At 34.6% G+C, this 27,203-nt stretch overlaps 5 protein-coding genes across 7 annotated transcripts; 3 read left to right on the top strand and 2 right to left on the bottom strand.

The window, feature by feature from the left end:
* Positions 1–30: 30 nt before the first annotated feature.
* On the top strand, positions 31–10,284 carry LOC115446975 (transient receptor potential cation channel subfamily V member 5). Its single transcript, XM_037444827.1, has 16 exons — positions 31–184; positions 433–611; positions 1,332–1,460; positions 1,845–1,983; positions 3,291–3,480; positions 3,746–3,899; positions 4,260–4,514; positions 5,404–5,644; positions 5,884–6,024; positions 6,103–6,191; positions 6,443–6,567; positions 6,637–6,771; positions 6,859–6,968; positions 7,372–7,553; positions 7,820–8,062; positions 8,328–10,284. Exons 1-16 carry the CDS (start codon positions 94–96, stop codon positions 8,478–8,480), a joined length of 2,556 nt encoding a protein of 851 aa, XP_037300724.1. The 5' UTR covers positions 31–93; the 3' UTR covers positions 8,481–10,284.
* Positions 10,164–11,664, top strand: LOC115446987 (leucine-rich repeat extensin-like protein 3). Its single transcript, XM_030173845.2, has 2 exons — positions 10,164–10,175; positions 10,277–11,664. Exons 1-2 carry the CDS (start codon positions 10,164–10,166, stop codon positions 11,585–11,587), a joined length of 1,323 nt encoding a protein of 440 aa, XP_030029705.1. The 3' UTR covers positions 11,588–11,664.
* An 18-nt stretch (positions 11,665–11,682) lies between these two features.
* Positions 11,683–14,887, bottom strand: LOC115446986. Of its 2 annotated transcripts, XM_030173843.2 has the most exons (10): positions 14,638–14,887; positions 14,156–14,242; positions 13,913–14,085; positions 13,787–13,831; positions 13,410–13,463; positions 13,260–13,331; positions 12,854–13,187; positions 12,597–12,779; positions 11,983–12,126; positions 11,685–11,883 (listed from the first exon to the last, which is right to left on the bottom strand). In XM_030173843.2, exons 1-10 carry the CDS (start codon positions 14,782–14,784, stop codon positions 11,800–11,802), a joined length of 1,323 nt encoding a protein of 440 aa, XP_030029703.1. In that variant the 5' UTR covers positions 14,785–14,887; the 3' UTR covers positions 11,685–11,799. The 2 variants fall into 2 exon arrangements, with proteins under 2 accessions (XP_030029704.1, XP_030029703.1); XM_030173844.2 differs by lacking the exon at positions 14,156–14,242 and having other exon boundaries at positions 11,683–11,883.
* A 68-nt stretch (positions 14,888–14,955) lies between these two features.
* Positions 14,956–22,244, top strand: LOC115446985. Its single transcript, XM_030173842.2, has 10 exons — positions 14,956–15,153; positions 16,812–16,970; positions 18,085–18,144; positions 18,339–18,420; positions 18,725–18,908; positions 19,209–19,430; positions 19,798–19,947; positions 20,463–20,534; positions 21,731–21,856; positions 22,052–22,244. Exons 1-10 carry the CDS (start codon positions 15,000–15,002, stop codon positions 22,241–22,243), a joined length of 1,401 nt encoding a protein of 466 aa, XP_030029702.1. The 5' UTR covers positions 14,956–14,999; the 3' UTR covers position 22,244.
* Positions 22,245–22,247: 3 nt separating this feature from the next.
* LOC115446984 lies at positions 22,248–26,622 on the bottom strand. 2 transcript variants are annotated; one of them, XM_030173839.2, is made up of 7 exons: positions 26,161–26,622; positions 25,506–25,652; positions 25,017–25,072; positions 24,379–24,449; positions 23,120–24,243; positions 22,603–22,960; positions 22,248–22,345 (listed from the first exon to the last, which is right to left on the bottom strand). In XM_030173839.2, exons 1-7 carry the CDS (start codon positions 26,334–26,336, stop codon positions 22,265–22,267), a joined length of 2,013 nt encoding a protein of 670 aa, XP_030029699.1. In that variant the 5' UTR covers positions 26,337–26,622; the 3' UTR covers positions 22,248–22,264. The 2 variants fall into 2 exon arrangements, with proteins under 2 accessions (XP_030029699.1, XP_030029700.1); XM_030173840.2 differs by having other exon boundaries at positions 26,369–26,622.
* Positions 26,623–27,203: the final 581 nt, after the last annotated feature.

The raw sequence follows: 27,203 nt of genomic DNA, 5'->3' as shown, positions 1-27,203 counted from the left end.
CTACCAAACGAAAGTTACCCTATACTTCAATACACAGACTAACATAACAAGTTACATAGTTAATGTGATAAAAAATATTATTTTAATTTGACAATGGGTAATACAGAAAGTAATGTAACTAGTGGAGTAAAGAAGCAAGCAGGGACGTCGGAACAGAAACTTTATAAGCTTGTGCATATCAAAGGTAAGCCAACGTATCTAACTTGAAGTTATAACTTGACTAATGTTTTTTACCTTGATTGAACGAAGATGATTGGTGAATAACAGTAACGCGTAATTTTATATTATATAGATACTTAAGTATCAAAATATTCCAATTGAATAATTTAAACCATATTGTAAAAAATAAAATCACCAGGTCATGTTAATTGGTTGTAATTAAACCAATCTTGAGTATAAAGAATTGATGTCCTATTATTTTATAATTATTAGGAGGAGGACTTCTGGTGGATATGATGAAGCGTGCTCTTCAAAATAAACAGTACGCGGAGATTGATCACGCAATTAAGACCAAAGTGGAGCCATTTTTGTACAACAAGGGAAAAGGACGATACATACCAATATCGCATCTAGTGCTGTTGCGAAATAAGGAACGAGCGCGGCATAAATTGGTATGCGCCTTGTTTCTTCGTGCATTTATTGTTTCGAACTAAAAAAACCCAATATGCGGTTCTTCTTCATAATTTCATCACATAAATGATTTTGCAACTTAATCATATTATCACGTATTGTTGACGGAATATATATGTGAGGTAATAAAGAAGTGTCTACATAGGATTTTGTACACGCACAATAACACGAGTATGATTGATGGTGTAATTTATCGTATCCTGACCCGTCACTCACGTCACGTCACAATAAATTCCCTTGTTATATAAAAATCCAATAAATTCGTTTGTGTCTAGTGTTAGATCATCGCCTTGGTCTATTATCATGACATGCCATCAAAATATTTAAATTCGTATTTTTTATATCGGTTGACTTAAATCCTTGTTAAATTATTATATCTTTCGCTACTGATCTATAGGGAAAATATTATATGTTATTGTTTAATAATATAAAAAAATATTTTTATCAATCTTGGTTTCAATATTGACGCAACAAATGCCTCTCCCCCTTATCTTTCACTACGTTGGTCCCAATCGTACACTAGATTTTGTTTCCCATAGTGATATAAATGAAGTTCAAAATGCTAGATGAGACATAGTGTAGTCAAATCCGAAGTATAGTCAAACCTCATACATCAAATCTAAATACATTGTTTAAGCTGTAATAAACATTTAAGTACGTAAGTATATGAAAAAAAGATGAATGAATGTATATACCTTTAGTTGCCACCTTTGCGAGGTTTCGAAAACCCAGACGAAGAGTTTGACGTGGAGAAGGACTGGCCTGTAGTGACGCAAGCAGAGTACGATGCCAACCCTTCTGGATACAGAGACCTTTGCTGGGACTTAAAGGTTACATAATGACTTATTTAATTTATACCTCATTACAACTTTCGAAACATTTAATTAATATTACCGAACCGTGCGCTTTGGCTTGCACTGACTATAAAAGAGTCCAAATAAAAAAAAAGTACAATAACGAATATATCACTTAGCATAAAAGACATAAACGGCGCGGCATTGTAGAGTGCTGCGACAGACCTCAGTTAGGCAAGAGTTAACATTTGAGAGATGGCATTTGGCTACTGCACACCTCAGCGTTACGTTTACTTGCACCAGACGGCAGACACTTACGTTAATTACACCAGACACTTATGTTTACTTGCACTACAGAAGATGTGTCACGCTATATTAAAAATTGTAATGTATTTAAAAACTAGATATTTTTCTATACAGGAACGTGGTGCAGTTGGTGAGACCATCCTTCACTTGTGTCTGCTCAATGCCACGTCTCTGCTTGCTCATTTGGCAAAAAGATTGTTGCGTTTCTACCCGAAAATGATTAATGACATCTACATTGGCGAAGAATATTACGGTATGATAATAAATGGATAGTTTCACTCTTATAGCGTTAGCTTGACTGTTACGTCACTAAGGGAGCAAGACAAAAGAAACGAATTCTTATAACAATGAACTTTAATGTGCTTATGAATGGTTTTTGTAATAACCCAATTGCACGCTCGCTTTGATGCGTTAAGAAATAGGTGTATGACATACATTAGTACATTAGTTCCTATTGTATTATCGTATGACCTCGTAATATTATAATGCAATCTTATGGAGAGAACCATAGGAAATGCTTTATGGAAACCGAAGTCGCCATTCGATCATGATACAACAATTCAGATAACGTATTTGGTTAGGTTTGATTCTTACTTAAAAGTATTTAGTACTTACCTAAGGAATATCTGAAATTACTTGTACCTATTACGCAAGTGTGAGATGGTTGCTAGATATTATTAAATGTAAATACACGGACAACTGTTGCAGAGTTAATTGCTTCATTTGCCTAATGATAGAATGCTAAATATGAAGTTGAAAATAATAATTGCAATTGATGCTTTGCTCACAGCAGGTCTATTCAGTTGCTAGTCAGAAGTCTGTTATACGGCCAAGCTTACCTATCTACCATTAGCATGTATAGCAATTATAATTTTATCAGTTCTATCATGCGGTAAATATGCATAATTATTTTTACCCGCAACCCATAAACGCTTAGTTAATTTGATAGAGCACCTGATACTTCGGCCGTGTTAAAATAAATCTATTCTGATTAAGTGATTACTTCCTTACCTCCTCGAAACATGACAGGCTTTTAGTTTTATAGCATTTTACGAAAAATTTTAGAAATTTTATTCGTCGTGAATTTTTTGCAAAAGCTGCAAATTTTTTGTTTCAATAAGAATACCTACGTGAAATAATAAGTATATACACACTACGTGACTCTACCATTTTTAAAAAGGGGCTTATAACTTTTTATTTGTCATTGGCATAATAAGACTTAAACACTAAAGTACAAGAGTCAAAACATAATAATTTGCTAAACACAGAACAAAGGCCGCGTTTCGTAGCACGTTGTCATGCTTTATTTTAGCTATTGAGCGTGATCGGCTGTGAGGTCTTAGGTATTGCAGGTTGCTATCTATTACATAATTATTTTTAATACTCACTCTTAAGGCTTAAGCCTATCGGACTTAAGTCCAATGTTTTTACTTAGATCTACAAATAAGTATCCAAATTCGAGATAGACAGCTAACGTATTGATATATTTAGATCGTATCTTTTGGTTTTGAAAAAGACCAATCATTACATGTATCATTTTCTCTATATTCTACATTTTAGGTGAGTCGGTTCTGCATATTGCCATAGTAAATGAAGACCCGACGATGACAAAGTTTCTTTTAGACGCTGGTGCGGATTACCACGAGCGGTGCTACGGTAATTTTATGTGCCCGGAAGACCAGAAAGCGTCTCGTACAGACTCTTTGGACCACGAGTGGGTTAACTTACAACCTGACACTAATTATAATGGGTAAGAATGTTTGCGAAGTTGTTATTAACTATTTCACATTCGGTTTACAAAATATTGTCTTTATAAAATGACTAGCATTATTTACACTGTACGAGAGATAATTATCACATGAAATGATTCGAAAACATCAATAAATGAAGCTCAAACAAGTAGCTTTCTTGCAATATTCCCTGAAGTACTCCATCTTAGTTAAGTTTTCAGAATACATAGAAAAATACTACAATTTAAACGTAGATTAAAGTAAAACAGAGACGTATTGTTGTAGATACGTGTACTGGGGTGAGTATCCGTTGAGTTTCGCGGCGTGTCTGGGACAAGAGGAGTGCTATCGTCTGATACTGGCACGGGGGGCGGACCCCGACAAGCAAGACACTAATGGCAACACGGTTTTGCACATGCTAGTTATCTATGAGAAAGTGGTTTGTATGTTTAAAATGTCTAAGCACTTTGAATCTATTTAGTACCATTAGCGCGTCTTGCAAACTTTTATTGTAACTTTTCATAAAACGATAATAGAAATTGAAAAATTGTTGCCTTTCATTTTTGTACGAAGATATTTCACTAAAGCAAGTAAACTTACCGTTGACTTTTATTACCTTGTGTCTATAACACTAGTTAAGAACTACTTCGGAAATAGAAAATGTCAAAAAAAATAATGTTGGCACCCCAAATATTACACTTAAAACTTGTATATGGATTTTTCCTATCGATAAAAACTGTAACTAAAAATAAGCAATTTTGCATACTCAGTCTAAAGCCTATCTATGTCGTTATTACAGAGTACATTCGATATGGCGTACGAAGTCGGAGCTTCTTTGAACATACGCAACGTCCAGAACCTTACTCCGTTAACACTTGCAGCTAAACTGGCTCGAACTGAAATGTTCTTCCACATCCTGAACATAGAGCGCGAGATATACTGGCAGATAGGAGCCACTACATGTGCTGCCTACCCTTTAGGACAAGTAGACACAATTGATACTGAAACGGGCCTTATTAGCAAGGACTCCGCGCTCAATTTAGTGGTCTTCGGAGTGAGTAATTACAGTTGTTTAAGGTTATAGCTTAAGGTCCATTTTTCATACATTTTGTTTCACCTTTAATCTGGGTAACTAAACAAGTATTGACAAGTAAAGAATTAAAATTCACGTCTAGTTAGTGATTAGTTCTCGCAGTTGAAAGAAAAACGTAAAAATAATTAATATGCATGGATATTTCGGCCTTTAAAATTTCGTCGTATTAAATTTTAAAGGTAGTAAGAATAGAAAATTAATACATCCGTGCTGATTCTTTATGAACTAGCCATATATAATAACTGCTATTTACTAAATTTGATACTTTATATTTGTTACCTTTCGGACACACTCTCGCCTTTTACTCCCGAAATGGGTAGGGAGAGCCGCAACTGCACCACCCATTTTTCACTGTGCGTATTCGGCTTGATTGATGTGATAGGGGGCGAGCCAATCACCTTATGAGGCATCAACTCCAAGCTAGTAGTAAAACCCAATATCACTTTGGCCGACACGGTGATCGAACCCGAGATCTCAGAACTGGAGTCGAACCGTAATATAACAACGCACTCGAGGCAGTCGCTTCATTTCATTGTGAAATAAAACTATAACATTTATGACACTACTTCACAGAGTAATGTCCCATGTGTAAGGTTGTACATTTAGTGGCCATAAATACTACTTACCAATGCTATACACTGCACACATTGTATGACAGCGCAAATGGTTGTTTTATATTAACGATATTATTTCCTTGTCAAGTTGGTATGACAATAAACAATTCGTTAATTATGTACACAAAACTCATGTAATCTAAAGATAATTGAGTTGGATGAATTTAACAATGTTATCGAAACAGAATATTTACCTTTATGTGTAAACAAAGGAATAATTACTAATTTACTTATAGGAAAAAGATGAACACCTGGGACTCCTCGAAGGCATGCTGATAGATCTCCTCAAAACAAAATGGAACACATTCGTTAAGTTTCGTTTTTATCGACAATTCATATTGTTTTCGTGTTATTTTTTGGTCTCGTTAGTATGTTTTACTCTACGCCCTGGTCCGCCTGAACGAGGACTCAATACAACTGCTTTGAACTCTACTGCGGTCACTATATTAAACGATACTGAACTTGTTACTGAAGTTGGTAAGTTTAAGTACATTCCATTATATTTTCAATTCTTACCATGTTAAATATAATTTATACATAATTTCATATTAATGGTTAGATACTCTTAATTGCCGAGGAAAGTATCTAACAACCATGTTTAGTTAATAGTCACTTTCTAAATAAACATACTTATGTTTAGAAATTTAAGAGATTTTTTTAAGGAAAATTAATAGGGTACCTATTAAGGAGATGAGCTACAAATATGAAAGTCCTAGATTATTGCCTTTCAGAAAATTGTACTATGCCACGGAATGGTGTAGATTTTGATCCAAAAGCCGTCGAAGTTCTTAATGGAAGTAAATTCCATGGGACAAAATGCGCACGTTTCAAGAGTCATCCGAAAGATAAGGACAAACGTAAGGGACAATTAAACAAATTAATGAAACCGTATTAATTGGCTAATGTATTATTTTATTTTGTGCATTTTTTTACAGCCGTTATTAGACATTCCGATGTTGAAGACTGGTGGGAAGATCTCACAGAAGAATGTAGATTGATGAATTTTGATACCTGGCATGCAAAAGTAAGTTCATTTTCGATACAAATAAGGTTTATTGTCAATGAAATCCGTTTAATATACTTTCATAAAATTCATCCGTTTAATAAAATTTTAATGTTTACATAAGTTCATAGAGTCAGTTTTTTGTAACTCAGCTTTTTCCAGTTCATTTTATTATATACCTAATCTTTAATCAGTTTATAATTTTACCCTTCAAATAAGAAACATTTAATGTATGAGATGTAGAGACTGATTTTATTTTATTTTATTTTTAGCTGCGGATAGCTGCAGAACTGTTATTATGGGTCGGAGCGCTGGCATACTTCGGATCGGCTTTACGTGAAGCGAAATTTCTAGGACTAAAAATGTTTTTTGAAAATTTGAGCACAGTTCCCTCCAGGTTTGTTTGGTTTCTTAGGTAATGTTATTAAATCCCTGACAACTATTACAAAGAAGTTCATTCTTGTAGGGTAATGTTTTTGTTCTCCTGTTTTCTGATGCTGATCTTGCCGACATTAAGGTTGTGGTGTGCTGATGAAGCCGAGGATCATCTTGCTGTTATTATCATGCTGACAACTGCCCCATACTTTTTATTCTTTTGCAGGTAGTTTTGTACAGTCTAATAATATTTTTCATTCATAACAAGAAATTTCGACTTTACATAATCAGTTCGTGCTATGTTTGTTGGCAGAGGATTTAAAACTGTTGGGCCATTCGTGGTAATGATCTACAGAATGGTAATGGGAGATCTGCTTCGTTTTGTTTGCATCTATTTGGTTTTCGTCATGGGGTTTTCTCAAGGTACAAACCTTTTAATATCATATTTAAAGCTATAAGAACTTATTATGTATTTATTGAAGTAAATAAAAATAATAATAACTCTCTATGTTATAACAAATAAGTATAACTAAGTACCAACAAGTTGTTAGCCTATAGTATAGAGTCAATATAGCTGGTGATAAGGGCCTTTGGTAGTAGGTAGCTATTAAAAAAATTAAATAATGGTTAAAAATTAACCTGCTTATTATATTATGAGTTTCTGTTTGGATTTAAATCGCATTAATATTGAGATTAAAAATCTTATAGTATAAGTACTTTTAAATGTAAGTCAATGAGACGTTGCTTAATTACATCTTAGCGAAACTATTTACAAACTTAAGTATAGATAAAAAAAGACAAATAAAAATCGGGTTTCTTTTTCTAGCGTATTATGTGATATTTTTATCATTCGATAATCCAAACACCCCTGAAGGCGTCGACGACACAGTTTCCAACCCTATGCCATCTCCCATGGAAAGCATAATGGCGATGTTTCTGATGTCACTCACTTCGTTCTCGGATTACTATAGCGCCTTCGATAGAACTGACCATGAAATAGAGGCTAAAGTAAGTCATACTTTGCGAAAAATTACAAAACGTCCAATATTTTGCTCAAACCTTTGTAGTTACGAAGACTTAAAAAATGAATAATGTTTGTATAAATAAATTCTATGTGTGCTATTAACCCTTTAAATAAAAAAACAACTTCTTTAGCTCGTTTCAATAGCGTAGATAATTTCTGCTTATCATGTCAACCGCAAGATTTAAATTTAAGCTTTTAGCACACAATATATTTTTATCACTACGCTAACGTATAATAAATACTATTCCAGTTATTGTTCGTGATCTACATGATAATAGTTGCTATACTATTGGTGAACATGCTAATCGCGATGATGGGCAACACGTACCAGAAAATAGCCGAGACGAGGAACGAATGGCAGAGGCAATGGGCGAGGATAGTGCTGGTGGTAGAACGAGGTGTGCCACCGGCGCAGAGGTTGAACCAGTTATTGACTTATAGCCAACCGATGGCTAATGGAAAGAGGGCTTTGGTGCTGAGAATTAATCAGAAGGTAAGGATAATGATTTTTGATAGATACGGTCGAATAAAATCAATTGATTGGTTGCAAGTGCGGTGTGTTGATCACTGTCGAGGCACACAATATATTATAATTAATGACAATGCATATTATTACGTTTCGTAATTCGCAAATGAAGAAACATTCAAATAAAATACCTTACTGATTGTCAGCATTACAGATCACAGTTACTGGAAGCGAATAAATATTAGTTTGATCAAATAAGCTTGATTATAAAGAATATATTATTTTTTGTTAGAATGAAGATAAAGAAGAAATGAAAGAAATCTTAGAAATGAAGAGGACCCACGAACGTATAGTAGCGAAAAGAAAACAACGAGAGGCGATGATGAAAGGGCAAAAGGGAGGTTCCCTGCCACCCACAGTTAGAGACTATCCTATTAGAAAATAAGCCTGAACTATAAATTGTAGTATGCATGTTATAAATGTTTAGTTAAGTAATATTGTAACGTATGAGTTTAAGATATAGACAGCTATTAATAAACAAGTTTTTATTTTCCTTAAGTAGTATTAAGTTAATAATAAAATGAACTTTGTGAAAAACATGTGATTAAGCTGTTTATGTTATTGTTGTTGTATGAACAGGGAAAGAGTAACATTTTCATTAATAATATCATATAAAAATTCTTGTAATAAAGATACAATGTATCTACACTCTGATGAGCTACATTATAAATAATGGCTATGGAAACAAGAATTAGTTAATGTTAGTGTTTGGATTAATTTTCAAATCGAAAGACGTTAGCAAAACACAACATCGCATCTTTTGTCATCATTTTTTTTTTATTTTTATTCAATAGTTTACACAACACTAATTATTTCTTGGCCTATGGCATTACAAAGACTTTACGTTATGTATACCTTTCATTCATTTCTACAAATGGTTTTAGAAATTGCACACATCTTTTTGTCGTTAAATATTACATAACTTTCCGGCCGCAGTCACATGAACAGCAAGTGTTACACGAGTACATTTTTAATAGATTTTTGTGTGCAAATCAGTTTGAACTTTGATATCATAAATGAGTTAGCATACGACGATTGTGGGACGATTTCTAACAGCGTCCTTTTTATTTAAAATGTCAACTGACAAAGTTATCTAAGCATTATGAATAGCGATGAATAGCGACGTTGTTAAAAATATAAGTGTAAATTGTGACGAGGTTCGTCGGTGCTTTTCACTGTTACGTCACTATTTGCGATTGCTACTTCCATCTGGGCTTGTTGCAAATGGTCAAATAATCTCGTGTGTGTCCATAATGCCTTGCATACCCACTGTTTGTTGTCATGTACACAGCGCTGTTTGATTTACTTCTTTCGTAATCGGTCAGAACCATTGACAAATCGGATGGATAAATCTACGAGTGTTCAAGCTCTGAAGGTCATTACTACATACGTTTATAGGAACAATAATTAACGGATTTACGCGAATTGCAATGGACACGAAGGAGTTTTGAAATTTGATATTGAAAAGATCGTTACTTCTGCAGTAATTTATGCGCTTGTCATCTACTAATGGTTTATTTCAATAATAATGCCCGAACATAATATGTATGTATTTATAAAATACTACCGAAAAAGCTACGTATGTACATATGATGCTTGTGATGCGTACTAAAGTTTGATCGGTATCGGCGATTACATATTATAATTGGGTCACAGTTCCAAAGCGCTTACGAAAGTGCCTTAATCTCACAAGAGAACTAAGGCTTAGGATTTTATGATGTAATCTGAAGATTGAAAATAATCATTATGATAACTATTACAATAACAAAACAATAATAATAGGTGACCTGATAAAATGTCTTAATGTGTACAGTTTATATTAATACGATAAAACATCTTCTTAAAAATTGCATTGCATCATATCCAACTAATAACTGACAGATTCATGAAGTTACACATATTTGTAAATTGATTTTAGTTTACTGAAAATCTTAAAGTCATACGCATGCGACATGGTATGTGCAATCGTGTGTGATGGTGCCGCTACTCTGTGGCCGGTAGAGGTGGATGGTATAAAAAGTATGGTCAATCACTAGCCATACACACAGTCTTACCCACGACAACAGCCATGAGGAGTGCGGTAAGTACACAAGTGAAATTATGTGCTCGTTGCAAACAGAAAGCCGGTATTATGTGACAAGTGATAGTCCTTAGTGTTTAGTTTCGTGTGTTTGTCTGCAGGTAGTATTGCTATCGCTCGTGGCTGCTATAGCGGCCGAAGCGCCGTATCACTTGCCACGTCCTGGCGCTCACGCGCCTGTGTTGAATTATCCTGCACCACCAGTCCAAGGTCCACCGGCGCCGCCGCCGCCACCGCCGCCGCCGCCACCACCGCCGCCTCACCATGCACCACCACCACCGCTGCCTCACCATGCACCACCGCCACCAGCACCACGACCTCCACAGATCTTCCCCCAGCCTCTTCCGAACGCTGGCTACCACTACCAGCAACCAAGTATAGGGCCAGCGTTTGTGCGACCTGCGCCGCAACCGCAGCCCCTCCCTGCATATCAACCGCCAGCACCAGCACCAGCACCTTTACCTAACTTCCAGCCACAACAAGTTTATCCGCAACCTCAACCACAACCACAATATATAGCCCCGCAACCTGCTCCTGTGCCAAGACCACAACCTGCATATTTACCACCCCAACCGGCTTACGTGCCGCCTCAACCAGCCTACGTAGCGCCTCAACCAGCCTACGTAGCGCCTCAACCGGCCTACGTAGCGCCTCAATCGACCTATGTAGCACCTCAACCGATCTATACTGCTCCTCAACCAGCTTACGTAGCACCTCAGCCACAACCCCAAACCCTACCACAACCACAACCGTTACCGCAACTTCAACCCCAATCATTACCACAACCTCAACCAGCCCCGATCTTCCAGTATCAACAGCAACAGCAACAGCAGTACTCACAGCAAGGATATTCGTACCAACAACCACAACCTGCGCCTGCACCACAACCCGCGCCTGCACCACAGCCTGTTCAAGTGCCACTTAACCTACAACCGGTGAGCAGCTTCTCATCATCTTCCGCTCTGTCGAGCTACCAGGCTGATAGCAACCAGTACAATATACAGGCTCAGTCTGATAGCAACCAGTACAATGTACAAGCTCAGTCTGACACGCACAGCAATGCCCTCGACAATATTGTAGTTGGACGAGTACAAAACATAATCAAAGAGAATGAACATGCGATAGCGAAGAGTGCTGGATATCAATCTCTAATTTCTGGAGTTTCCTTGGAAAGTGCAAGACCAAGTGTTGAGATTTTATCATTCACACACAATTCCCCTCTAACTTCAGTTGGATCGTCCTCCCAAGGGTCATCTTCAATATCCTCTGGGTCCGTGAGTGCTCCATCATCTAACTACGGTTTGCCTTCGGGTTCTGGGAGTCAAACAGTAGGCCAAGCTGAAAGTTCAAGTTCCAGTCTTAGTTTCTTACCCGATACTAAACCTGCCACATCATACGGCACACCAAACTAACCTCATAGAAGTAAATAAATTGTAAATAAATAAATGATAATATTTTGATACTGTAAATAATAAACGACAATTATAATTTTAAATTGTTTTATTATACAGCACATGAACAAAACACAAACATAAAAATAATAATTTATACAAAATATATCTGGGTAATCTAGCTGGTCACAGGATTGATTAAGAATTTTAAAAAAACGAACAATATTATTATTTCAGTCATTATTACAATCATCGCACAGTTTATCAGCGCAAACTATTCTCATGAAAAATGGATACTGCTGAATAAGGCCATTGTCCTAAAAAGTGACGTAAGAGTTTAATACAATATAAATATTCACAGATGCGTTATTAGGTAAAGTGCGAATGTCAGAAATAATCTTAAAGAATACACTTACCAAATTAATAGGATGATCTGACGTTTGCGCTGCATTATGAATAGAATTTTTATTGGAATTTAATCCAATCACAGTATTCGTCGTGACTGACTTAAGTTGTTTTGAAAGACGCTTTTCTATTGGGACGCTTGTTTCTTGGGAACTCTTAAAATAGGTAATTTAACAATAAACTAAGTATAGTACTAGTTTATGAGAATTTAATGTTACGCTATTATACTAAGAATAATATCAGCCCTGTATTATATACTGTCCCACTGCTGGGGACGGGCCTTCTCTACTACTGAGAGGGGTTAGGCCTTGGTCCACCATGCTGGCCTAGTGCGGATTGGTAGACCTCGCACACCCTCAAAATTCCTATAGAGATCTCAGGTATGCAAGTTTCCTCACGATGTTATCCTTCACCGTTAGTTAGCAAGCGATAATTCAAAAAGAATACACACAATTTTTAGAAAAGTCAGAGGTGTGTGCCCTTGTCATTTGAACCTTCGGACATTCGTCCTAGCAGACCATTCTACACCCAACTAGGCTATCGCCGCCCGTTCGTCGTTCATCGTTACGCTATTGATAAAACAATTTGAAATAATATTATGACTGTAAAGTAGCAAAATTCTTACATAATTCGATTTATCGCAAGTTATATACTTAGCATCACATTGACAACAAACGTCAATCTTAGTAGTTTTATCAGTACATTGACACGATACATGTCGTCTCGGATCAAATTCCCGCACCATTTTTCTAACAGTGCCTTTCTTGGGAATTTCAACGAGTGATTTCAAACTACTCGGCTGACGAATCTAAAAATAAATTTCAATTGTATGAAATAAATTATTGAAATTTATGAAGAGTACCGAAATATATGTAAATGCACCTCATCGGATAACAATTTTGATTTTATTTCAATTTCGTCTGATCTTAAAACATTTATGAAAGAGTTTTCGTATTGAGTTCCTGTAGATATTTTTGACGCTACTTTTAAGACACATTGGCAAGACACATCCCTTGTCAGAGTTCTAGTAAATTTTGGCTTGTTAAAAGTATCTTTTTTTTCATCAGGTATTACTGTTGTCAAGAAGGTTGCGTTAGATTTATTGTCCTGGTAAACACTCGTTAAGCTAAGAGATTTCGTTGCTGGTTTTTTGCAATTGCAAACTTCATTAGACACATTAGTCATATTTGACCGATTACGTAAGGTCGCTGGAGTCCTAAAATAGAAATATTTGTAAGTAAAACTAAACAGTTATCTAATAAATGTGAATCAGTCATTAGATACCTACGGTTGACACCATTCCGAGACGTTACGAGTCATTTCTTTCGGTTGCAGAATGTATTCGAAGCTATGGTGTGATCTGTTAACACAGACAGAAAGTTTGTTTATGTTTTACATAATATTTATTTTGAAATACTCATTACTCATATTTTCTTACTTTAGAGTCATATCTCCACCTTCCTTGTTTTGATTTCGACGTTTTCTCCAGGGGCTGCAATTGTTAATTATTTCGAGGATACAATATGGGTGTAGGTATCTAAGGTTATTTATGTAAACCTTAATTATTTATTGTATGTCACGGGTTCTTAGTCACCTTGGTTCTTGCACATGTATGTGATTGCCGAAAAAGTAGGCATACTATTTGTATAATTTAATATATTTATAATAAACAAGAAAACGAGCAGAATATACTTTTTAGGTCAATTACGAAAGACCTGGCTGGGACTGAAATATTTTATCCCGTAAATTTCCAGGCTGGTAATGTGTCCCCATTAAAAAAATCAGAATCTTAAATTATAATTTCCCTAATGTTACCTTTTTACGCGCCTTTTTCTCCTTGTCTTGGAATTGGTTTGTTTACTGAAATTAAAAAGAAATAATAAACAAACAAAATGAATATGTACTTCTCTCTTTGTTTTTTTTTTTAAATTATTATCTTACATAGTTTTAGACGCCTCCAGGCTGGATGTTTGCTGCAACTTATAAATATGGGAGCTTTGATTTAATTGACCCTCTCGTACAAATTGCAGATATTTTGTATCTAGCCAAGCCGCAAATCCGGTCACATTAGAGTTGAAGTTCGAAAATTGATTCCTCTGAGGTGGAACGTGCTCCTAAAAATACAAAAAGTATGTATGTTGGCACTAGTGAGTACAAATTGTACTCTTATAATCCTTATCTTACCTGAGTGTACCATCTAAATGCTTTCACAAAACAGTTCGGGCTATCTTTTCGTATTTCTCTACTTGTATGTCGTTTACACGCAGGTTGCTAAATAATAATATAGTATGGGTATATTTAGTTATCTCCACAAAAGCCTTAGTGCAAGTACTTATATTGTTATTTATGCAGAGGATAAAACTCTAAGCCGCGAGAAACAAGAATATAATAGTTGTAGCGATAAAAATAGGATATTTTAATTGTTATAAAAATTAATGACGAAACGAGCCGCTCTCCGTGAGATACTTAAGCGTCAAATTTCATGACATAAACACTAAACACTAGCTACTTACTAGTTACTAACAACAACAACAACAAAAACTTTGAACAGGCAGTAGTGCGTGTCTCTAAATAGGCTTGCTTTCTTATTTCTCATAGAAGTGGCCATCCTGTAAATAAGACTAACTAGGTACCTAATTTCAGCATCTCAATAAAAAATTACTTACTACTTGAGTGTAATATACCAAGGGTTGAGTTGTGTTATAAAAGAACGGATGTGCCCACGCATGTTTGCGGTCTTCGGTATTACTGTCTACCCCATTACAGTAGCATTCGTCAAAACTATAATCACTCGAAGATGAAGAAGAATTCATGTTCTGATTTATAGCAACAAATTAAAATTAATAATTTAGTAACCTAATGATCAATGGATTGATTAAAATCATTTTCAATCATTGAAATGATACGTCATAAAACGAAGAAGTTTTATTTAAGCAGATTACCGACCTACATAATCAATTTTTTTTTCGTAAAATATAGTTTGAATTCTGATTCTTTATTTCCCAAATTCATCGTACATTGGAATACAATGCATAGCCTTAATGATTGTTATTTTACTGTTTTCAAATCATTCATTAAAATGCGTATTTTGTGTATTTTAGTATGTTGTAAATACTTTACTTTAATATCGACGTATAGTAATCATTTATTTACAATAAAGGATCTGTATTATAAAATCAGAGGTAAGTAATATTGTGAAATAATTATTTTAATATATTTATATTTCATTAAAATAGAATCGATTTATAGTTGTTATGTTAACTTACTTCTTAATTATATTATTTATTAAAATATACAAAAAAAAAATCACTTCAAATATAAATTGACAACATAATATGTAACATCACTTAATAAAAAGAAACTAATTATTTTTATTACCTATCACTATACAATACGTATGTACACATTAACGTATTATAAAATAATATTCATCTTACATAAATAAGCAATTTCTTTTTATTCATTATGCCAAATGGACTGCCTCCGTGGCGTAGTTATAATTGTACACAGTACGAGAACGACTACTGCGCTGAGGTCCTGGGTACGAATCCCGGGTCGGGCCAAAATAATTGTGACTGGGTTTTTCCATCTTAAAACATTACTCAGTCAAAGCTCAGAGTCAGAAAGTTGGCGGTGTAATACCCCCGTGCCTAGGAATGCACGTAAAAGCCATTGGTCCTGCGCCTGATCCCTCTCCGATCATGTCGGATTGTCGTCTCACCGAGCTATGAAAGTGAGAGAACATAGAGTGCACCTTTGTATTGCATAAACATTATTGCACTATAATATCTCCTGCGTACCTGGCTGATCTCCGTTGAGATTGGCAGCTGTGGCTGAAAATTCAGCTAGGAGGATTCATTCATACCAATCGGACTAGATTGCCTCGGTGGCGTAGCAGTACGTATGGCCTAGGAGTAAATTATCTAAGGAGGTATACAACTATAGTGTTGAGATCTCGGGTTTGATTGATTAATAAATAGAACATTGTAAACGCAGTGAAAAACTCAGCTATGTATAAGATATATGTTTTAAAAATTTATGAACCATGTTTTAGAAGATATTTTAAAATAATTAGGACTAGGTACTATTTAGCGGCGATAGCCTAGTTGGGTGTGGAACGGACTGCCAAGATGAATGTCCGCAGGTTACTTCAAATCCAAAAGGCACACACCTCTGACTTTTCTAAATGTGAATACACACATGATTTTTTAGAAATAAATTTTGTATACACTTGGAAAATATTTTTAAACTGTCCGGATTCTCGATTTTCGCGAACTGAAGGAATCACCGACCTGTTTAGAACAAAGCTATTGCAATATGCCCTTATTTGTTGAATATTTTGCAAAATTCATATGAAATATTCCGTATACGGATTATTTGTGTTATATAAATTCTATAGAAATTAAATAAGTAAATGTACCTTAGTAGGTATGTATTAATCGTGTGGTTTTCCCTCTGCATTTGTATTTCGTCTTCAACAGTCAACATAAAACCTGTTGGAATCGATTTTACTTTCTCTCACAGAAAATGTTTGAGTTGTCATTTTATTAATTCAAATTGTTAAATATTGTGTTTGCCATTTTCGGTCAAAACATTATTGTATTGAATTAAGAAACTAAGGTTAATTTTAGTGTCTCGACCTGGAAATCGAATCCACAACAATAGGCTTCACAGACAATAAGGCATCCCGATTTATTTGGAATTAATATTTGTGATATTATGTATGTTAACAAAAGGTGTTCTCTGATCAAACCTAATACCTACTTATACATTACTTCTGTAATACGTATGGCATCAAGTTAAAGGAGTTTTATTTTTCCACGGGTTAATTATTTTTCAGATGGTAACTGTGGAGGTTTTGATAACCCTCCCCCAGTGGTGTATTACAACAAGAAACTGAAGCATATTAGCTACTGGCAGCCCAGTACGACGTCCCCTGTTACTCCAGGGCTCAGCGTAACATTCAGGACTATTGGCGTAACCACTGTCACTGAAAAAGGTTGCGAGTGTAGTTTGTAATGTTATGACTAAATCATTTTTATTAGTGTAATTTCCTTACATACATATTATAAAACAAAGTCTCCCGCTGAGTCTATCTGTTTGAAAGCGATAAACTACTGAACAGATTTCGAGGCAATTTGATGTGAAGATAGTTTGAGATCTTGGAAAGGAACGTAGTGTACTTTAAATCCCAGGAAAATACATATAATTTTGACATCTGAGTTTTTTTTATATACTTAAAAGCGCCGACTGAGCTGAGAACAGGTTCTTAAGACCCTATGTGCAGTAACACGACGCGTTAACCGTATATTTAGAAGTTACTTATTCGAAATTTTGAATACATATATAAATAGAATAAAAATCATATTTCTGCAGAAGTATATTAAACTTTGGTTGATTATTTAAAAAAAAAATGGATCTTCTCTCATTAATTTCATAATGAAAATGCTACTCAGGTAGGTACACATAATTTGAATTTAAAACAAACACTATTACATAGACTATTTAATAAGTAATATTTTGATAGTTTAAAATTTGCAAAACGACCTAATGGTTATTAAAAAAATACGAAAATTCTCAAGGCCATTTATTTAGGGAGGTGCCTTAAATGACAGCTTAAGCTTAGTTTATCAGGTCAATAATTCCTTAAGATTTTATTCAAATACGAGATTTATATGGCCCATAGACTAAGGAACAACGAAGTCCAATTTTATAATTACTAGATAAAACCTACATCTCTAAAATGGACCGAAGTAAACTTAATCCCTTTTATTTTTTTCTTGGGAAAAAACGCGTTATCTCACCACTACTTAGAGGTGAGTGGAATGATTATTATGTTATGTTGGTTTTACCGGTCTTATGATCCAATGTCGACACTCGGGAGTATTGCATCATCCGAGCGAGCATTGGACAGAGTCCCTAACGCCTGTATTCCCTACACCGACATACCAACCAAAACCCGCAGTGGCCTTCTACGGCGCATACGGGACGGTCCCGGGGATGATGTTGCATTCAGATAGCTGCTCGGAACCGTCTCTGCGCGATACCGCTTTGAATATGTGATCTGTGTGATCGCAATACCCTGTTATCTTATCAATTGTATTATATTTCAGATGCAATGATATCGTTTCAAAAAATGTTAAATAAGCTACTTTTCGGTCACAAGGTAGAAGGTAAGTCTAGACAGAATATCTTATTTTATGACATTTGTAAACTAATTAGTTAGGCCTCATTTACCACTCAATAAATTTTCAGATTTTGGAATAGGTTCTATAAAAGTCTACAAAATAGTTCATATTAATTAATAGATTTTTCGATATAAGTAGGTACATATTAGTCAAATATTTAATGGTAATATTCTTTGCAGACGACAGAGATTTAAAAAAAATGTCCTCACAAAATACTGGCGTAGATATCCTCGCGCATTTTCCGTCTGGGAATATTAACAGGTGCATTCCTATTTTAAACTTGTTATTTGTACTGAATAATATTCTTATCACTCGCTGACACATAATGCAGGTACAACCTAACACATAAGTAATTAATTTTTTTTATTCCAATATCTACCTATTGCAAGACTTAACTTGCTTGCACTTGCCTCTAGAATTCTCCAGTCGCATAAAAGACTATTCCCGAAATAAAAATTCTAATAATTACCTAATGATCTAACTACTTATTGCATTTTACAGCCACGTGCCTGAACCTTGCCTATTTAGGATAATACAATACTTACGAGCCTCGTTTTTTCCTCAGAGTGGAATTATTTTTAAATAAAAGTGCTGTACACCTACCATTAGCTGAGTTCATCCATCGCGGCCATTGTTTCCTCGACGTCACCAACGACTACATGCAAACCGCTGTGAATGCTCTCGCCATCTTCCTTTGGGGGAATATAGAAGACATCCTCCGCCTACCGTCATCGTACGTATTGCGATCCGTGAGTATTTTTGAAGTCAATTGACGACCAAATGTACGTTTAACATTGTGTATAAAGTTAAAAGGTTTAAAGAATATAAAATCGTTTAAGAAGTTTCAGAGTTTAAAACAAATGCTTAAAAAATTACTAGGTACCAAACAAAAATCTCTCCCTAATTTTCGTCCATGATGAATTGAATCACCAAGGACGTCGTTCAATTGTTCCGTACTCCTACTTCATCGACGTATATCTTGAATTGACTTATCAGAACTAACCAGTAATCTGTGTCCTGTATGCGTATTAATTCGTCCATACATTCAGGCTCGCACTATAGCAATGATGAACATAGCTCGAGAGAAGCTAGCAGCGACATGGATGGTAGTAAAAGGTCGTCGTCATCCCTCCACCATCTCGTATCAGACTTTAGAAATGTACCGCCCGCTCTTCAAATACTTAAATGGCAAGGAAATGTCACGATTAAACCTAAGCGATGAGAGGATATTGTATTATCTTGGTACACATGCTGATCTTAATAGACATCAGGTAAATGACTTTATTTATTTGTATCAATTGCATCTTTGATGTAAAGACGTAAGTTATACCTAATATGAATGTTAGAACGGGACCAGGGATAGATTTCTAGGTATAGTAATTTGGGTTTTTTAACACGATTAATCCAGGATTGGATCCGATAAAGGAAAACTCGAGACAATTTTTTTCTGCAATTTGCTTTAAACTAAATAGGTAGGTGTATTGCTTCAACCCAACATTGAAATTGGATGAAGGTAACAAGATTTTTGTTATAGAGATTGTATTATGGAATTTATATCATTTAAGAACATTTTTGAAACTTCAGTTGAAATTTTAAACGAGTACTTAAGTATTTTATGAGATTGATTTGTGGTCGTAGGTCGGAGTGATAGCTCATCGGTACTTAGAGCTCAATCCTAATTGGAAACAGCCAAGATATTTAAATCTGATGAACAACTTAATATGTGGCGTGCCCATGATATTTATGAGAAAATCTCCTGAGAATACTTATCTACAATTATCACACCAGGTTTACAAGTACCGATTATAAATAATTAATTTGCTACGTATTAGTTAATATCTTGATTCAAAGAAATACGCGTCCCTGGCTTTTCGGAACTATGTGTTTATCAGTAGCCTTATCAGTGGTATAAAGTATTAACAGAAGAACACCCCGTAAAGAAAACTACACACTTGATAATTTTCTCTTAGAACTCTGTTTTTATGGGAATATTTCCCTCACTATTAGCAAAACTTGGTGGAGGAAAACTGAAACACCTACTTCCTCTTTAGTAGGCATATAGAGGAGGCCAGTGCCTGGCAGTGGGACAGGTACATAGCTATATTATTATTTAAAATAACACATATTTTGTATGTGTATATTATCGGTTTGTATGATAAAATTTGCAGTTATTGGATGCAGGCCACTTCCAATAGATGGGTCTGGAAATCTTTGGGAGAGGCTTATACATATGTACAGACGTGTACATCATATAGCTAAAGATGACTACATTTTTAAAAGCTTTTATTATGTTTTTATTTCAGTTGTTCTATCACATACATGCCTGCGATCCGTTACAGCGACGGTTTTATTTGACTAGAATGACAAAAACTCAGGTAAAATACTAAAATCAAATGTATGAACGTTGTCTTTAGGTAGTTGCCACAGAGCAGTGCTAACTGTTATAAACTGCATTATAGTCAACGATTCGGAGTGGAGTGACCTACTAATATTTATGACCATGTGTGTCCTAAACCATCGAACAAACTACGTATATTAAAATTAAAATATTATATAAAGCTGAAGAGTTTGTTTGTTTGTTTGTTTGAACGCGCTAATCTCAGGAACTACCGGTCCAAACCGAAAAATTCTTTTTACGTTGGATAGCCCTTTGTTCGTGGAGTGCTATAGGCTATATATCATCACGCTATACCCAATAGGAGCGGGGCAGTAATGGCTAATCTCAGGAACTACCGGTCCAAACTGAAAAATTCTTTTTACGTTGGATAGCCCTTTGTTCGTGGAGTGCTATAGGCTATATATCATCACGCTGTATTCAGTAGGAGCGGAGCAGTAATGGCTAATCTCAGGAACTACCGATTCGAACTGAAAAAATATTTTTGTGTTGAATAGTTCTTTGTTGTGGAGTGCTCAAAGTTATATATCATCACGCTATGACCAATAGGAGCGGAGCAGTAATGAAACATGTTGCTTAAACGGGGAAAATTATGAGTTTTGAGCGCTTCCGTTGCCTGCGCTGCGTAAACGGTTAAAGTTATGCAACAATGATGTATGACGGAATTGTTTCACTTAAAAAAGTTCTAAAAAATATATTATAAAACAAAGTTCCCCGCTGCATCTGTCTGCCTGAACGTGTTAAACTCAAAAACTACCCAACGTATTAAGATGAAATTTAGTATGGAGACAGTTTGAGACCCCGGGAAGAACATAGGCTCCCGGGAAACTACTACTTTTATAACGGAAAACTTTAGTCTGAAAAACTTTAGGCAAAAGCTAGTATTAAAATAAACACGAATACCTAATTAAGAAATTACCTTTACCACGCTTTAATTTCCTATCCAATTAGAAAAATTGCACCGGCAAAAGCATTTTTTTATAAAGTACCATGGCGACACAAGCACTAGTCTTCTAGTTACTCTTCCCTTATGTTCCTCTACAAGGTACTTTTATTATATCTTGCCTGCAAATTTTATAGTTTATGGGTATAAAAAAATATAAAATAATACGTCTCTAATCTATGAAGTAAGTACCTATGTACCTTACGTAAACTTTGCTAAAACAATTTGTTCAGACACTTGGCAAGTCGTACAGTTGGAGCGCTCGCGACGTGTCGCGATTGGGGTTGTTACTGACGGAAGTCGAAGGCCCTGAGCTCAGTCTCATAAACCCTGAAGCTATGTCCGGCATTTCAGCACAAGTAGGTATCATTCCTCGCTAAATCCTCCTGCATGTTATGGCGGAAAACATGATGTTCTATATAGTGTCACATTCTGTAATCTGTTGCATGCGTTGGCTGTGATACCAATAAAGTTGTAGTGTAGGAATCTCTATAGTTTTGTTGTTTATGAACTACCAGGGTTTATGATATTCTTTATTAGTAACTTATACGTAGGTGATGCTAGAGATACCGGCAAGCAACATGAAGTATATCACAGACACACAGCTACGATATCTCGACCAGAAATCATACAACATCCTCGCGAGAAAACTGAAGACCTACAAAGACGAACAGCAAATATTTAACAGAGCTGGAAGGGTTACTCTATGTAACTTTTTAATGTTATTGATTAAAACTACGTTATAGATGGAACGATTTATTTAGTAGTCAAAGTTTGTAGTATTTTAGAATATGTAGAGGAGGTAGATGGAAAGAGTAACGGCCGTCTTCGTGGCGCCTGGCTTCAAGCTATAAATTGGAATGGCGAATAGAAGTTTATTTAAGACGATGAATAATGTCGGAATACGTGGATTTTATACAAAATTCTAGTTATTGGGCAAAATATTCTGCAGGGTTTTGATACTAGGATTACTCTAATATAGCAAAATGTGCATGAACATTTTTTTGCGACAGCTAATCCAGATGATGAAGTCTTACGCATTGATCTTGATTCATTAAAAGTTATTTTAAAGTCGACATAAACAGCCAGAGAATAAAATACTTACCAAGAGACTGCATAATTTTGTTTGTGTAAACCTATCTGATGTTACTTGGCATTTAGCTAATATTCTTGGAGTATCCACGACTAGCCCATGGTCAACATTATCTCTATTATCTTTTTTCGGAATACTCTTCTCTTCATCTGTGTGATTTATAATGTCCTTTTCAATTATAGCAACATGGGGTTTTGTTTCGCTTTCAATCTTTGGACATTCGGCAACTTTTGATACCTCTGCTAAGCTATTCAATATTTCTAAATCCATTTTAGATGTCGTTTTCCTTACGGGATTAATGAGGCTAAATCTGTGTGTTTCTCGAGTGTCCCTATCAATAACATCAATTATTTTTTTATCGCATTTACACCTGAAAGATGTTAGTTAATTACTTATCTCAGAATTTATGATTCATCTAAGTAAATCCGTTTCAAAATATGTATTAGATTTGAATTATAATTTTATAAATGACACTTTAATGTCTTATAACTTTTTATTCGAGACGTAACTTTTCTATAGCGTAACACACCTTTCTATTTTGTTGTCATGCCCTGGGGTCGGCAATAGTATAACATACATTTTGCTATCATTGAGCGAAATTTCGGGGTTAATAGAAATGTTATATTTCTTTTCCTGGCAACATGCACATTTGATAACAATAACTTCAGAATTCCTTTGTATTCCAAAGTTTTCTATATATTCAGACATAAATAAAGATTGTAACGATTTATTTTGGATCATTTCATTATCTAGGTCTATTTGAGATCCTTTCTCTGTTTTGACAATATTAGCAGATGAGTAATTGTTCTGCTCATTTTTGTTTTTTTTGTTGACAGTGCCTCCACTGTTTCTGACTTCAATTTGGAATTTTAAATTAACTACATCTCCATTATTTATTACGACATAATTTTGGTCAGGTATGTCGGCAAAACTGACGTTTGGCGCTTTTTGAATTTGAGATATATTTAATATTTCATTGCTTAAATTATTTTCCAAGCTAGAAGGTGTAAAAGCATAATCAAGTAAATCACTTTTCGGCACATTATTGAAAATATTTGTTGTAATTTTTGTTTCATTACTATTCAATTCTTCATTTATATTATTTAGAATTTTATCATCAATGTCATGGGTATTACGATTAGTAGACATTGGTACTACCACCGAAGGAATTTCACTATCTGTGCTTTTAAAAATATTAGACACTAAATGTGAATCGTCTTTTTCATGTAAATCCTCATTTCTAGCTTTGTCAGTCACTAAATTGTTAGCATTAGAATAATTTAGAGTTGTTGATGCGTCTGTTTCATTTAAATACACTTGTTCGGGTTTAACTGCAGAAGTTTCTTTTCCATTTTTTTGAGGTATTTTTATTTTCGTAACTATTCCACCATTTTCAACAGCAGCTTTCCCATTAACTTTTAAAGGGGCTTTAGAACTCTTTGGTATATCTTTCGTTTTCCCTGAATCTTTTCTAGTAGATGACGGTGTGGTCATTTGTTTACGCAATATTGATGATCGTTGAATGGGAAAAATCCTTCTTTTATCCGATTGTTTATTTGATGCACTAGAGTCTCTTTGTGGGCTTTCATGAATATTTAACAAAGTTTGAGGTTTCTCTACAACATTACTCTCTGGGAATATCGTATTATTAACCTGTATAATACAAAGCATATATTTTCCATTGAATGTGTTTAAAACGAATTTTGATAAAGTACAATTATTTATTACAATGTCAGATTAAAATATTATGTACTTATAAATTATAATTATTTAAGTTAACTTCCGTACCTGAATTTCGTCTACCGCTTTTTTGTTGGCGGTATCAGTATTTGTAACAATTGATGGAATGTTACACTCATCTAAAGAAAAAAACCTATTTTCTTATTATGTCATAATATTTTAAACGATGTTTAATGTACCAATATTAAAATCTAGAAATTCAATATGAAAGAAAAAATTTGTTAATATTAATTATTTTACTAAGTTGTTATGTTATCAATAGGTATTGGAATATCTTTATTTAGTACAAATATGCCTTTATCTCTGGTCTCCATGATTTTGTTATGTGAGATTAAATCAAATACCTGAGATGAACTATAAGGATGGTTCAACTATTTAGTTATTTGCATCCTCTTTAACTGTATACAGCTACCCCATTAATGATACAACAAACTTAAGGGGAAGAGTGCTTGAAGGACCCTCAATAAGCATTTCGAAAATGGTGACACTTTTTATGGAAGTCATTTTTTTTATGTTGGTAGAGCACTCTCCAAGCTATGTTCCCCTTAAGTTTGTTGTAGCATTAATGCAACATCCTGTATATGTACTTAATTAATTTCCTGAAAATGAGATTAAAACATGACATGCAATGACTACCTACATGAAAAATTATATATATATATATTAATTAATAAATATTAAATAACCTGGTTTTATTATTTCATTACTATTCGATCTTCTTCCCTGACTCTTTTCCCATGACCTATAAATGAAAAGTGTCATATAGAGTGTCTTATTCACTGTAATAACTTTAAAAAGTTATGCACTGTAGAAATATAGTTTGTCTACAGCACAATTAGGTTAGCTTGACCCTCTATAGGCCAATGTTGATATGGTAGTACCATACCAACGTGGGCCTATAGAGAAATATTATGTAAAGTCACAGATTACTATATCAAATATATAATTATATAATATGTCAAATTTCCATGTAATCAAACATTACTCTCCATTCCCTATGAGATATATTTTAAGCCCAGCAGTTTATATATGTTGAGTCTGGTATGGTGGGTGAAAAAGAATGCTAGATAACACTCAACACCTGATGACCCGGGGGCTTGTTTGAGCTCACTATAACCTAACAAGTTATGGTTACCATAGTCATGTTACAGTATAATTGCAGGAGCAATTCCTACCTGGAAGCTTTCACTAGGTACTTGCTGTACCCTGTATCTTTGAATTGATCAGGGGGCTTGACAGCCACATATGCTGCTCCGTTGCTAAGTTGTAATGGGCCCTCCAATTTTTCTCCATCCAGTGTGTATAAATCTATGGTTGAATGCCTGGAAAAGAAATATCATGTTATCATTTCATATACACATTACACATATATTTTAATAAGAGTAAAAGTTAAAGTCTGGATACAAATATTGCTGGAAAGATGAAACAAATGAAAAAAAATCTTTTTATTGTAAAAGTTTGGTATAACATAAACAATAGTTATAAACACATGAAGTACAATACATACAACAGAAAATTGCATATGGAGATGATTTGAAGTGCAGGTTATTAAATATTATTTATATAAAATATTAGTTCCTGTATTAAATATAATGGCAATGCTGTAAATAAGTTACTGTTGCTCTGGGACAGAGGTATATGCCTGAGAAAATTTATTGTATTGTAGCCATAACTGCCCATTTAATTTCTGCAGCATCAAACATCATTCCAACAACATTAATTTTAGAAGTATTGTGATATTTACTACATGTAAGCTTAAAAAGGGAGACTGCGAAGACACTAAACAGAACTATTTATTTCTTAATTCATTATAAAGATAAAGATTATTACAGAGATCCATATTGTGACCTAGCCAAGAAGCTTAGTATGGCTTTCCACCAGTTCAACTCTTGGGCGTTTAGATGGTACTTCCTTGGAGGCGAATGTTGCTGGCCGTTTGTGAACACAAATATGTCAATAGCTCGCCAGCCTGTAGAATCGCTAGGAATTCTTGCCTCTGTTGTCATTTTTAATCAAATACTGCAAATAATATGACTACCTAATTTTCATTACTCATTTTAGGCTGCGGTTTATGAAAATATGACGTAGGATCTAAGGTAGTAGGTTTCTGATTTTTAAATAAAAACCAATTGGAATTTAAAACTTTAAATATAACATATGATTACAAAAACTGTATTATAATAATTTTATAAATTATGTTCAGGAGTTTGAAAACAATAATATAAAATTTCAAAATACTGCCAAAATTGGTCTCTGCTGCCAAATGTCAAGTCCACGATTTTTTAAATTTTCCCTTTTTATTAAGAAGGCAAAGGGTTCTAGACCATACAGCCTCTTCATTAGCAGTGTTTTCAATGAAATTCAGTACGTTAGGGCCTTCGCCTAGTCTTTATCATTATTATCAAGTGAACGCTATTTTGACAGTAATATTATTTACATAAATAGGAACACTAGAATGAATGTAAACCTTTGACTTGGATTTTATTTTTAGGCTTTAGAAGTCTATTTAATTAATGAAGAGTGAAGTTTTAGTACTGAAGATATTATTTGGATAATGATTTCTTATGTTTACGCGAATGTTAGACATTAAAATTAAACTTATATTTCGGATTTTACCGCGGTTTTAATGTTTTAGTTTTCTCCCGACGTTTCGAAGACTTTGCATCCTTCGTGGTCCCGGGGGGACTGAGGTGATCTTCGTCCGCAAAGTCAAAGTTACAATATCTACCTACATTTTACAATTATATAACTTTTTTTTTATTTTAGGTGTTGGTGTTCCAATCTACGCAGAATGAGGTCACAGTAAGTAGTAAAAACAGAAACAACTGCACAAAATTGTAAAATGCTTTTTAACTTTTATCTCGTATAAATAC

Source organism: Manduca sexta, chromosome 28 (assembly GCF_014839805.1).
Source record: "Manduca sexta isolate Smith_Timp_Sample1 chromosome 28, JHU_Msex_v1.0, whole genome shotgun sequence".
Classification (NCBI taxonomy): Eukaryota; Metazoa; Arthropoda; class Insecta; order Lepidoptera; family Sphingidae; genus Manduca; species Manduca sexta.
Note: the sequence above shows the minus strand (reverse complement) of the source record. Positions and strands in the feature narration are given on the sequence as shown.